The sequence below is a fragment of the Acomys russatus genome, chromosome 11, assembly GCF_903995435.1.
Source record: "Acomys russatus chromosome 11, mAcoRus1.1, whole genome shotgun sequence".
Classification (NCBI taxonomy): Eukaryota; Metazoa; Chordata; class Mammalia; order Rodentia; family Muridae; genus Acomys; species Acomys russatus.
Genome location: NC_067147.1, coordinates 5,984,917 through 5,998,502, shown reverse-complemented (window position 1 = coordinate 5,998,502; position 13,586 = coordinate 5,984,917). Strand labels below are relative to the sequence as shown.

Below are 13,586 nucleotides of genomic sequence, written 5' to 3'. Positions count from 1 at the left end.
TCATTTCCTCCCTACCCCTCTCTCTCAACTCCAAGTAGCTACATCTTTCTTTTACACTGTCAGATTTTCAACGTTATATTCTGCTCAATCATAAATATTAATGAGGCACCATCATTAATATTAATTTAGTTAATGAATTAATCATTGGATTTGCTTATAGGTCAATTAGAGAAATTACAAACCAATAATGAGCACTTACAATATAATACAAGTGTCAGATAAGAACGGACAAGGGCGTAAGGCCTATGCAGAAGGACGCACTCCTCACGCCGAATAAGTCACGCGTTCTCGCATTATGCCCAATGGTTCTCACTCTCACACCCCACCACTCAACTAAAGGCCAGGCCTTTCCTAAAAGATTGCTAAACAGCGTGCAAATTTAATGCACATGAAATGTACATGTAAATGACTTGTGTACAGAAAAGTTCTTAAAAATTAAAATGAACTGACTATGAAAACACCTCCCAGGCAGGAAATCAACATGAACAAGTAATGTAGTGCCTTCCAGGTGTCTCCAGTTGGCGGGGGGGGGGGGGGGGGGGGGGGGGGGGGGGGGGGCGCCTGCATCCTCTTTCTGCCAGCTAGCTAGAAAGAAGGTTCCAGTTAAAACTTGCCTGTCTTTTCTGGGCAGATTGTACTACCTATGGATCTCTTCCTTAGTCTCTTCATTTTTTTCTTTCTTTCTTCTTTTTGATTTTTTGAGACAGAGTCTCTCTATGGCCTTCGCTGTCCTAGATTCGCTTTGTAGACCAGGTTGGCCTCGAACTCACAGCGATCCGCCTGCCTCTGCCTCCCGAGTGCTGGAATTAAAGGCGTGCACCACCACGCCCGGCAGTTGCTGCATTTCTAAGACACTTCAGATTCAGCTATTGGGATGCACACAGCCTTGCTGCTGGCAGCATCCTCCTACAGAAGTTTACCGTGAGCATCTGAGCAGACCGCCCGGAGTGGAGCTTTTATCCATATGAACGATGCATTTGCAAATATTCACAAACATAGAACATTAGGAGGTCTGGACTGCAGGGCTTTCCTGTGTCCCACACTGGTAAATCCAAGTTTGCAATCCTTCAGAGAATGCTGAGGGACAGCGTGAGACCTCACTGTGGTGTCTGCATGTCTCTTAGAACTAATGAGATACAAACTTTGTACTGGCTCTTTCGTGTCAATTCCTTAAAATTCAGTTTTTATTAAGTGCAGTGATTCATTGTCCCCATACAAATGGTGAGTTTTTAACTACCATAAACACAAATTCTAAGCCTAACTAATAAGATAAAAACATCCTACTGCTAACCTTCTATTTTTTTTCCTGGTATTTTTGACTGAACTATGGTTTTAACTTTAAAGAAATGATTTTTGCAAATAGTCTCCTTTGACATTTATACACTTACTGAAGACACAGATAAGACATTTCGCTACCCTCTTCTAAAAGCACATAGTTTTACTGGTCTCTTAAAAATACTAGATGTGAGTTTTGTACATGGTACAAGATGAGAGGTAATTTCATTGTTTCCCACCCCAAGTACTCTGGCACCGGACAGCTCTCTTCACACTGACTACAGTGTTAGCTTTAGGGGACGCCAGTCTCCACACAGTCACAGCCCATCGCTCCACTTGTCTCCTGCAACCTTCCCTGTGTAGCTTTGGGTGCTCTCACTACGGGTAGGACAAGGTGTGAACTCTGTTCTTCTTCAGGTATTCAGGCATTTGCCGTGCTCATCTCTGCTCTTTCATATCAACCTGATGCCCAGCTTGCCAACTTCCGCCCACACAGAAGGCTGAACTTTGATTGGCACTGTATTGAATCTGCAGTTCAATGTGTGGCGAATGTTAACATTTACAACACTGTGCCTTCCGACGCTCATACCTGACATTAGCCCCCTGGTTTATATAGGTCCTCCACAGTTAATTTCTCAATAGTTTATAATCTTTCCCTTACACATTTGTCAGATTCATTGCTTAGCAAGTTATATTTTTAATGCCAATGCCAGATATTTTTAGCTGAAATTTTTCATTTTTTTTTTTTAAATTGGGCGAACGCGATTGTTAAAATTTTCTCATTGATTCTGATGATTCATCTGTAGGGTTTTTCAGGGTTCTGTCACTGTCAATGATCACTTCCTCTGGGGAAACGGAAGTTCTGGCATTTCCACCCTAACGAACACTACACTTTCCCTTTTCCTAGTTTTACAGCTGTGACCAAGGATTTTATCCTGCTGGGTCCCTTTGAACCGGCTCCTTTGCCTAAGCTTTAGCGGGTGTGAGAAATGCCGGACCAGGAAGCAGCTTGCTTCTGTAAAACTTTTCCATAAAGTCCTTTCTTCCTGGGCTGAAAGGGGCTCACAGAGCTGAGCGTGTCTTCTACTCTGGACTTGCTTAGACTTTTTTTTCCCCCTGAATTACGTACACTGAATTTTATCTAGTATTTTTCACTTTCTTGGATTATATTTTCTCTTTTCATAATTACTATAACGAATTACGCTGTATCGGAGCAGAATCTGATTTTGACTACTGGAACAGGGTTCCTTAATTATAACACTTTGGGACATATTTAATGCTTTGCTAAGTTTAGTTAGTAAACATAGTAGGGTGCTTGTGCACTGGGACCATTGAGGAAATTGGTTTCCAAGTTTTCTTTCTTCTACAGTTCTTGTGAGGTGCTGGCATCTTGGCTGCGCTGGCCTGAGTGAGTAGAGAACGGCTGCCCTTCCTGCTGGGCTCCCTACAAGAGGGCTCAAAATCATTCCTCCCTGTGTTTGGTGGAATTACTGGTGAAAAGTAACCACCTCTGCCATGTGTAAAGTGATTTTACTTTTAAAATGGCTTGAGCCATTTTTTACATAAATGGTTGTGGGACCACTCAGGTAATGTATGTGAAATTTTTACATAGAATAAATAATTTCTAAAATTAGATAAAATATAAACATATACTACAATAACATTAATTTCATGCCTTCAATTACCTAGTTTTTAAAAATAACATATTTAATAAATATCTGTGTTCAGCCACACAAGGAAGCCGGAGGAGGGTACCAGCCTTCCTGGATCTGGGATTACCTGGAGTTGTGAGGTGAGATCGAACCCTGATCCTCTCCAAGAGTGGTGCCCCACCCTTAACTGCGAGACCATCTCTCTGAAGGAATGCTATGTGCCCTCTGCTAACTGCAGCTATCCTCCCGCTGCCTGCTGATTTTGGAGCGTTTCTGTATTTCTAGCTTGGCCCTCCCCATGTCTTGCAGAAAAGTACACATGTGGGCTTCTTTCTCTTTATCCTGTCAGTGTTTCTCAGGGGTCGTGCGCCTTTGGGACAGCATTCCTTGTGGATACTTCTCAGATGCCCTGGCCTCCCACCAGGCCTCCCGCCTGTGTGGGGAATTCCAAGGCAGGTGTAGGTATTTTCCTGCTTTGTTCCTGTGCTGCCTTTTTCCACGTTCTAATTTCTGCTTTTAGTTTCCTATGCCACATTCTTCCTCATTTCTTAAGTTTAGTTTTTTTAAAAAAAATATTTATTTACTATGTATATGAGTGCATGACAGAAGAGGACATTAGATCTCATTACAGATGTTGTGAGCCACCATGTGGTTGCTGAGAATTGAGCTCTGGAACAGGAGCCAAGCTCTTAACCACCGAGCCATCTCTCCAGCGCCAAGTTCAGTTTTCTAATTCATTAGTTTTTTGCTCAACAATTTTCAATGTGATATCAAACCTGCTCAATGTTTAATTTATATTTTAACTTATAGAAATGTTACTTAACATTTCTTCATTTTTTTTTTGTGCTCTTTACCAACATTTCCCAAAGTTTTCTACTTCTGTGAGTTAACTCTAGACTTTGTAATTCTGTTTTTACTGGTTTTATGTACAGCCTCTTTTTTTCCTTTACATAGAATGTTTTGTAATTTTGGAGAATTTTTAATCTTTATGGGGAAATCTTTAGTTTTTAATCTTTGTGGGGAAAAGACAAAGGACAAGGTGTGTTGGCTGGACCTTCATGAGGAACAGGGAACCTCCAGGTAAGCTGCAAGCCCAATTCCTCTTTTTGTACCTTACGAAAGTATGAGATCCTTTACTTTCAGGGTGCAGAATTTTTGGTTAGTCATCTTGCTGAGAAAACTTGTCCCCTTTCTCATCCCTGAATTAAGCCCATTTTTCACATCCGGCATCATTTTAGAGCCCACTCTGTTTCTCTAGGTGATCTAGTCCATTTTTCATCTTTTAAGCAAATATTACTGTGGTTTTGGTTTTTCTGAAGCTTTCAAAAGAAAAATGAAATGGAAAGTTCTAGTGTACACTGGCTGGGATGGGGAACTCAGGGGGACGGGTATGCAGCAGCCCAGCTGCCCATCAGATAGTCTGGGTCTGTTCTGCTGGGTTTCCACGGCGACCCAGAGCCTGCCCAGGGGCTCCCAAGTGTGCTTTGCCCACACCAACGCACACTCTTTGCTGATTCTTTTTCTGTGTGGGGTATAACTTTGCTGCTCAGGCTGTTTTTCACCAGATGCCATCCTTTCCTGAGCTTGGGCAGCTGCTGCTGCGCTCTTCCCGTGTCTACAGCGTCATAGTCACTGAGTGAGGTTCCAAATGGGAGAAGAGATCACTCCGCCACCCGCACATGCCTTCTCTTAACTCAGAACACGCAGACATACCCATGCGTTTTCAAATGTGAATATACATGGATATATTTAGTAACTTAATATTATAAAATAGAAGCTCATTAAAAATTGAGTATCTCGTCACAGAGGAAGTCTTACAAAGAATCCTCACTGGCATCTGTGCCCCCAGAAAGTCACACAGATGGGGGGGGGGGACAGTGACACCACGTGTCACAGTGCCTTATTCCTCCACCTGACTTGTATTTTTAAATCGGTGCATGGATTTTATGGCATTTCCTAGTACAGTGTATGGACATCTTTTCTCCCACACTCTCCTGCCTCGCAGACATCCAGTGTCCGCTCCACAGACACACCTAGCAGCTCAGAGAGACTTTCATTTTCCAAACGAACTTTTGCCGAGTAGCAAAGGCTGTTTCCCAGCCCTACTGGCTGCTGTTGAAACCAACACAGCCTAGTCTTTACGAGTTTGCCTTTTAGGACACAAACAGGACGGCTTATGCATTTTTAATGTCCCAGACAACATTAATACCAATTTGTAGGGCCAAGAAGAGAATTAAAACTCTTCTCCACAGAGTGCTCTCTCTTTGATGGCAGAGTGCCTGAGCCTCATTAGCCCCTGATTCAATCAGGAGACTACGTTCTGTCCAGTCTCGTCTGCCCATTTCTGGAAGAAGGCAGCGTCCATTTAGCAAGGGAGCGTTTCCTTCATAGGGCCTAAGGTCACTGACTGTGAAGCTTCTGATTGGATTTCCTTGTGTATTCACTTTCTTGTAACTTAGGCCCCTTGTTACTTGGCCTTTTAGTTTGTTCCTTTCACATGTACCAGGGACCAGTAGAGCACGAAGCTCTTTCCTCCCAGGCTCCCTTAGAAACTCACTACTCCGTGAGTTGGCCTCCCCTCCCTGAGACATCCACATGCCGGGTCATCAAGAATCCCACTGCACATTTGGGCAGTGCCTGACCAAGAGGCCCTCTTTCTCACTCGGTTGTTTCCGGTGCCTTCTTTGAGGCCTACTGTTTATTTTTCCCTCCCCATCTCGGAAAGCTTATTAGCAAGACATTCTTACTTGGATTATTGTGTCCAGAGGATACAAGTTGAGAGTCCTGAAAAAAAAAAAAAAAAAAAGAAATATCAATTAATTTTTATCTTCCAAAGCAAAGCACACGATGCACTACTCATTATGCAGAACCAAGCCTCCGCTTGGAACTCCAGCAACCACGGGCATGAGACACACTTAGATGAATGTGCTTGTTTAAACGTTCTGGGAAGCCAGGAGCAGTGGCGCACGCCTGTAATCCCAGCACCCGGGGAAGCAGAGGCAGGCGGATCTCTGTGAGTTCAAGGCTAGCCTGGTCTACAAAGTGAGTCCAGGACACAGCCAAGGCTACCACAGAGAAACCCTGTCTCAACAAAACAAAGCAAAACAAAACATTCTAGGAACACAGTTGGCAATGACAGTTGTTTTTAATCATTGCATTTTCCCCCTATGTTTCACTGAGGTGATAATTCACACTACACAAGACAAACATCGGAAACAGAAAGTTCAGCGGCTTGCAGTACTTTCACCTGGGCACAGCATATTTCCGTTACACAAACGTAAACTCCCTACCGTTTTTAGCAGTCTCCCCAAGTGCCTCTCCCCTGTCCCCATAGTCTCTAGTAGCCATCAATTTCCATCTGTGTTTTCAGACTTTTCTATTTTGCATATCGCATACTCACAGAACCACGCAACACGTGACCTTTTGAGTCCAGCTTCTTTGATTAGAACGCTGTGTAATGAGATCATTCTTGCTGGATGGTATCAGCACCCATCTCTTCCCGTTCTCTGCCCCTCCCCCACCTCCCTTTCTTCTCTTCTCTCTTTTTTAAATATTTATTTATTATGTACACAGTGTTTTGCCTGCAGGCCAGAAGAGGGCACCAAATCTCATTATAGATGGTTATGAGTCACCATGTGGTTGCTTGGGATTGAACTCGGGACTCTGGAAGAGCAGCAACCAGTGCTCTTAACCTCTGCGCCATCTCTCCAGCCCCCTCTTCTCCTCTTTCTTTAGCAAGGTCTCACTGTACAGTCTTTGCTGGCCTGGAACTTGCAATTCTCCTGATTCAGGCTTTTGAGTGCTAGCGCTGTAAGTATGTGCTACCATTTATTCTTATGGATGTATAAAATGATATCGTATGCATTCCCCTGCTGACAGGTGTGTGTGGTGCCGATTTTGTGAGCCACACCGCTATTGACATGTGCATACTGAAACTTGCAAAGCTCCTGCTTTAAACCTTTTCCTGTACACACCTAGAGGTAGCATTTGGGGTCTAATGTAAAACTCTACAGTGAACTTTTTGAGAAGCATTTTAAACTCCTTCCTGAGGCAGAACCACTTCCTTGCCGGGACTTGTTATTTTCAATGGGTATTTTTGAAGCCATCCCTGTGTGAGCCAAGTGGTATCTCACTGTGCTTTCTATGTGCGTTTGTCCAACAACTAACGATGTTAAGCATTTCTCTACATAGTGGATGGCTATTTTGATTTTTGAAGAAATACCCATTCAAGTAATTAGTCATTTTATTGTAGTTGTTCTCCTTTTTGTTACTGACTTAAGAAGTTCCTCACATAGTTGATTCTATACCCTTGTCAGATATACAGCCTGCCTATAATTCCTCTCACCTTCTAGTCTTTTTCCTGTTAGTGATAATGTTCTCTGATGCTCTAAACTCCTCACATTTTTATTATATTTATTTAATTTTCTTCTGTTGCTCATACTTTGGGGGGTTGCATCTCAGAATCGGTCACCTCACCCAAGGTTACAGAGGTTTAACCTTGTGTTTTCTTCTACGAGATTTATGATTTTAGCTCCCAGGTTTAGTCATGGATACATTACATTGATGTCTTTGAACATAACTAATTTGTTATGAATGCGCCCTACTTCTAATACATCCACAGATGAGGCAGGCAGCCTCACCTTGACTGGACACACTCTACTGAGCACTGGTGGTCATTTCACTGTGATGGACACTACGATTATTATGCATAATCATTTACCTGAAAGGGCATGAATCCAGTATTACTATGTATATTAGATTTAATTACTACTCTGGTAAATATAGATTGAATCTGACTTTATTTGTATTAAAATGAAATGTGAACTTCCGTCTTGAGAGCTTAAATTTTCCTTCTTTCCAAAATTGTTTTTTCTTAACATAAAATATAAGAGTGAGTTATAGGAGGACGAACCGAGATGGTAAGAATGTAAATAAAATGTGTGAGGTACATAAAAATCTAAAACTCCTATATAATTTTGATATGTGGAATAAAAATCGAGTATAATGAAATTAACTACTATTATATGAATTGATGTGTTTCAGCAGGATTTTGCTCTAGCAGTGCAGTTGCTATGGGGAAAGGGGAGTTATTTAATAAGGCCGGTGATATTCAAAGCCCATGTAATAATGTCTATTTTACAAAGGAACCCGTATGGAATAGCATGAAATGAGCCAGCCTGTTGGGCAGGAGCTGGGGAGCCTAAGTCTGCGGAGCCTTTCTCACTAGTACTGAGCTATTTGTCTTCAGATGAGGAACACATTCAGGCCCTGACTCTGAAACTTCGGTTTCTGGCAAACTGTTGTGTGAAGATGAAATAAATAGACTGCTCTCAAAGCGAGGGGCTGAGATCCACCTCTGCAAACTGACTTTGGCCTGCTTCGGCTAGATTCTGTAACAAAGAGATCTTTATTTGTGGACGCACAGTTAGACTCCAGACAGGTTGATGAACCTCTCCAATTACTTTAGAGTTTATATATGGGCACGCGTTTGTTTTAGCTTTAAGTTGTAGGAAGCATCTGGAACCTCAGTCACTCAGCTTCCGTGTGCTGGGTAGGCTGTGGCTCTGGGCGGGGAGAACCCCCTTCAGTGGACAAGGATGACAACTGGCATGGGTCCCGGCACCACGCTCTGCTTCCAAACGCAGTGCGGGAGGCCTTTTCCGATCGTCTGCCACTGATGGGGACACAGTGTCTGCTCGCTGCCACAGCCCACAGCTCGTGTACTGTCTACTGGTACCCACTCCTCTTACGCAGAGAACGAGGGCCCCGAATCATCATTCCTATATCCTAGAAGACCAAGATTTAGGTGAAAAACCTGATTAATGGCTTATTATTTCATCTTGTGCAGGGAGAGCAAGCAAAGCAGAATATGATTAAAAAAAAAAATCACTGCAGAAGTCTTCTGTTGAAAAGATGTGTTCTTGTTGCAATGATGTCTTCTGGGTGGTACACGGACCACCAGATGTTAGCTCAAAATTACTAACTCATTAAACTCTGTTATTCCCAGACTGCCATTCTCTTTAATTTTATTTTCTCTCTCTCTCTCTCTCTCTCTCTCTCTCTCTCTCTCTCTCTCTCTCTCTCTCTCTCTCTCTGTGTGTGTGTGTGAGTGTGTGTGTGTATGTGCACACACACATGTATAGGTCAGGTCACAATTTCTGGGAGTCTGTCCTCACCTTTGTTTCTGGCAGTTTCTCTCGTTCGTACCTTTGCACTACACACATGTACACTCTGGCTGGCCTAAGAGCTCCCAGCTGACTAGCCTTGTCTCCACTTCCTATCTCGTTGTAGGAGTGTTGGGGTTATAGACGCCTGATACTGATCCGGCTTTTCTTGTGGGGTCTGGAGGTTTAGGCACAGGCCATCAGACTTGCATAGTAAGCACGTCTACCTAGAGCCGTCTCCCTGGCTGTCATCATCTCTCTCAATGATAGCTGGTCCCACATGCAATATTAGTTGGCTCTTGGAGGCCTTAGCTTCTTTAAGAAGACAAAAGGCACTGTCTTGTCCCTGATATAGGACCTGCCACCCTTCCCTGTCCAGCTAACTGTAAAATCCCAGAGGCTTCTACAATGTGCAGATTGTTCCTTTTTCAGGAAGCCAGTGCCAGGCTGGGTCGCAGCAGAGGGACATAACCCTTGTCTCCACAGGGCCCAGAAGCTAAAGTCCTTTCCATTTTTGTGTCTACGCCAGCTATGCAGACACCAACGAGCTTGTAGCTTCTACCTCAAAGGGTGTCTTCCCCTTGGCATTAGGCCTGGGGAGGCCAGGCCTTGCTGTGTGTTGTCATTTCCTCTTCCTCGACCTTTCTCTGTCATGCTACGTAAGGGCTGTACCAGAGAGTCCAGCAAGTGAAGAGTGAAGGAAGGGTGCACACAAATGATTCTCGCTGAACGTGATGGCAAGAGGCTACGTGAGGCTTCAGTGTACGTGCTCCATCCTAACTCCCTCTTAGGACACGCGTCTCGCTGGTTTCCAGTTTCTGTAACTCAAGGGTGACATGCTCTCTGAGAGCTTTCAACTCTCAGGGGTCCCACTTGTTTCTTTGTTTTATTTTCATGCACGAGATTTAAAAAAGAAAACCATATTGAAGTATGAAGGCCCGTATTTTTTTTTTAAAGTGTAAGTCCTTAAAAAAAAAATCTTACTTTTATGACTATTGTAATCCAAGCATGGCTCCATAATAATTAATAAAAGAGAGTTCAGAGACCTGGAAGAAACAGATTGCTTTCATATCAGGACACCTTCCAAGTTTATGTGTTGTTTCTAGCTTGTCAGGGCTACACCTTCAGTGTGTTATCCTGACAGTCATGCATAGAGTGGAGAAGCCACCCTTGGAACTCTAAAGAATGGCTACAGCTTGGGACTAGTTTTGAAGTTCCAACACCTAAACCATTACTTGGCATCTTGGGAATCTTGAAATCCCCAAATCCCTTAAATGTGGTATTTAACTTAATTTTTTTTTAAAAAAAGTGTGAGTCAAGAGGTAAGTAACTAGGCACACTGGTATCTAAGAGAGCCCTTTAATGAATTGCTGTAATAAATACCACATTTCAAAAAAATGTACCACGCTATCCAAATCAAACATGGCCACCTCATCTCATGTACCACTGTTCATGGGCAGTCTTAATTATCAACTTGCCTGGGCTGAGACGCACCTAAGAGGTTAGTAAAATTGACTGTTGCCTGTATCTTTGAGGCACTTCCAGGGGCACTCAGATCAGGGGCCTCTGACTTCTGGAGGGCTTAGATCCTTGATAGATGAACAACGTGGTAGAACTATTGGGGAACGGCAAGTGGTACGAGGTAGGGCCTAGTTGGAGGAAGTGGGTCGCTGGGTTTGCCCCGTGGACTCTGTCTCGCCTTGTGTGCTCTTTTCCTCTGCTTCCTAGTCACTATGCTTTGAACTGCTCTGCTTGCCAGGGCCTTCCTTCCCTCTGGGGACTGCACCCTCAGAAGCTGTGAGCCTAAACGAGCCTCCTCTCCCTGAACCTGTTTTGGGGGTTGCAGTCACAGTGCTGAGAAAGGAGCCAATCCAAGTACCACAGCAGAAGCTATGGTGCTCATCTGTAAGATGCCAACGCCTGGACAACAAAAGCCAATCTCGGGCCTCCTAAAATGACCTGTGGAGCGACGAAACACGAGGTCCTGCAGCTACAGTTCTAGAAGAAGGTAGTACTAACAGTGGTGAGGGCGTTTCTTTTTTAAAACATTTTGTTTTCACCATTTTAAAAGTGAAGTGTCTCTGTGTGTGGGTTTGTGTCTGTAAGCGCAGGTGGCAATGCAGAGCTGAGGAGGGGGTTGGATGCCCTGGAGCAGTGAGCTGTCTGGTGTGGGGCGTCATCCTATGTCTACAAGAGCAGCAGGTGCTCCTCAGTGCTGTGCCATCTCTCCAGCCCTTGGCGAGGGCACTCCTTAGAAATAACAGCTTTGGGGCTGGAGAGATGGGTCAGTGGTTAAGAGCGCCGCCTGCTCTTCCAAAGGTCCTGAGTTCAATTCCCAGCAACCACATGGTGGCCCATAACCATCTGTAATGTGATATGGTGCCCTCCTCTGGCTTGCAGGAGTACATGCAAGCAGAGCACTGTATACATAATAATAAATAAATAAATCTAAAAATAAAAGAAAGAAAGAAAGAAAGAAAGAAAGAATAACGGCTTTGCTGAACTGCTTGAAGCTGACTACCCTCACCTTTCCCCTTGAGTGTCTATCCGGTCATCACCAGAATTACCAAAAGCTAGAAACATTGTTTTCTTAAAATTTCAGGAATGGCCCCTGAAGCTACTTACCACCTGAAACAAAACTGCCCAATTTCAGCAGTCATTTTAATTTTCTTAAAAATTATTAATTATTTCAGACTGCCCCACACAGGACTCTAATTAAGCCTGGAATTTCTCAACATTTAGAAACTGTACCACAAATGCCATTCCTAGCTTGTTTAACAGTTTCCTCAATTTTGTTTGCACCCCTACAAAGGTATTATTCATCCCAAGTCAGCTGGAAGAAAACTTAAGAGAACAACGCCCCCTTTACTTTAAGAGAGGTTGGTAGGTTTTTGGTTGCTTCCTTGCGCTATAAAGGGTTATTATTAATGGGAGTTGGGTTACAAGTTATTATAGGTCTTATTTAGAGAAAAAAACAAGGTTAGACTCAGCAATGTCTTTCTTTTCCTTTATCTTAAGTTCTTAGGTTTGGAGATAGGGGTTAAAAAGAAAGAAGGAGGATATAGAAATACATAGGGAAGATAGAACAAAAAAGTAGATTAGTGAATCTACTCCCCAACTTAATGCCTCAATTGTCACTCACAAGGGTATTTCTAATTCACTGGTATAGAATTTTGTATATAGATGCAAAATAAGTTTAATTCTAGATACAGCGGTATAGAACTCAAATGTAAGATCATTCTTCACACATTTTATATATATGTATATATATTTCCACTTTAATATGAGGCATTGTGCCCATATAACTCAGTTATAATGCAAGGTTTACTTCTAACGCTTTGAAAGTGCTACTGCAAACTGTTTAGGATAAAGAAGTTATACAAGTTAATTGTTAGTTGATCAAATCATGGCCATGTCAATTGCAAGTCTACTTTTAACACAGGAATATACATCTTAGGCATGGCAGATAGGTATGATTCCAGAGAAGGATGAGGTAGGATAGTTAGGTAAGGTCCTCAAAAACCTCAGAGATATACAGAATACGGCATTTAAAAATGGTTTTATTATTTTAAAGACGCACTGACAATGAGACAGGTTAGCTCCTGGCTAATCTCAAAGAGGATGATGAGCATCAAAGAACCTCCTTACGGAGATGGCTTCAAATATGGCAAACAAGCTACAGAGCAAAATGTCCTCATTTCTACCAGAGACAGAATTCTGCCTAAAAAAGGGCAAGCTTGGATGCAGGCAGAGTCGACGGCCAAACTCTGCCAAGACAGGGTAAACAATTCCTTAGTAGTTCCTGCCTCACAAATATGTCTATCAGATATATTGGGCCAGAAGGCTGAAGATGTTCCAACATTATGGAGAGTTTTGGGTGACTGTTCAGCTAGCAAGCTGTCTCTGTCATCTTCTCATGTGAAAAGCTACTAACCTGCATTTCTGATACTCAGGTAACCAAGTTTATTCCTTTTCAAGTCTCTGATGGACTTGAAGATGAGGTAGCTTAGTTTTACAATGAAGTTTAGTTGTTTAGGTGTTAAGATGTTTTTAGGTCTGGATAGGTTTTATAAGTTGATAAGGACAATATGTGATGGAGGTTGATTTACATTCAGAATTTTAGACATACCAAGATAGGAAAGATGTCTTCTTCAAGGCTGTCAAATGCAAACAGCCAAAACACTAAGAATGTAACATTTATATAATTCCTGATTGTGTCATGGTTCTTCTTGCTATAGGTAATCTATTATATATATATGTATAATAATATAAATATATACATAAATTAATTAAAAATGATTAATGTGTGCGCGTGCGTGCGTGCACATGTGTGTGTGTTTGGGCATATTGCCGGGGTACATGTGCTAAGGTCAGAGGATAACTTTCACGAATCCGTTCTCTTCTTTTACAGTGTGAGTCATGGGGACAGAACCCAGGCCCTTAGTCTTGGCAGCAAGTCCCTTTGCCTGCTGAGGCATCTTTGCTGGCCCCAAGC

The 13,586-nt window shown here is 42.8% G+C and overlaps 1 protein-coding gene across 1 annotated transcript in view; it reads right to left on the bottom strand.

Moving 5' to 3' along the window:
- The window catches only part of Aff3 (ALF transcription elongation factor 3), a 474,038-nt gene that overhangs the window by 138,506 nt on the left and 321,946 nt on the right, over nt 1-13,586 (bottom strand). Inside the window, exon 8 of the mRNA XM_051152759.1 lies at nt 5,675-5,711. Within this exon, the coding sequence (XP_051008716.1) occupies nt 5,675-5,711 (37 nt within the window). The remainder of the gene's footprint in view (nt 1-5,674; nt 5,712-13,586) is intronic.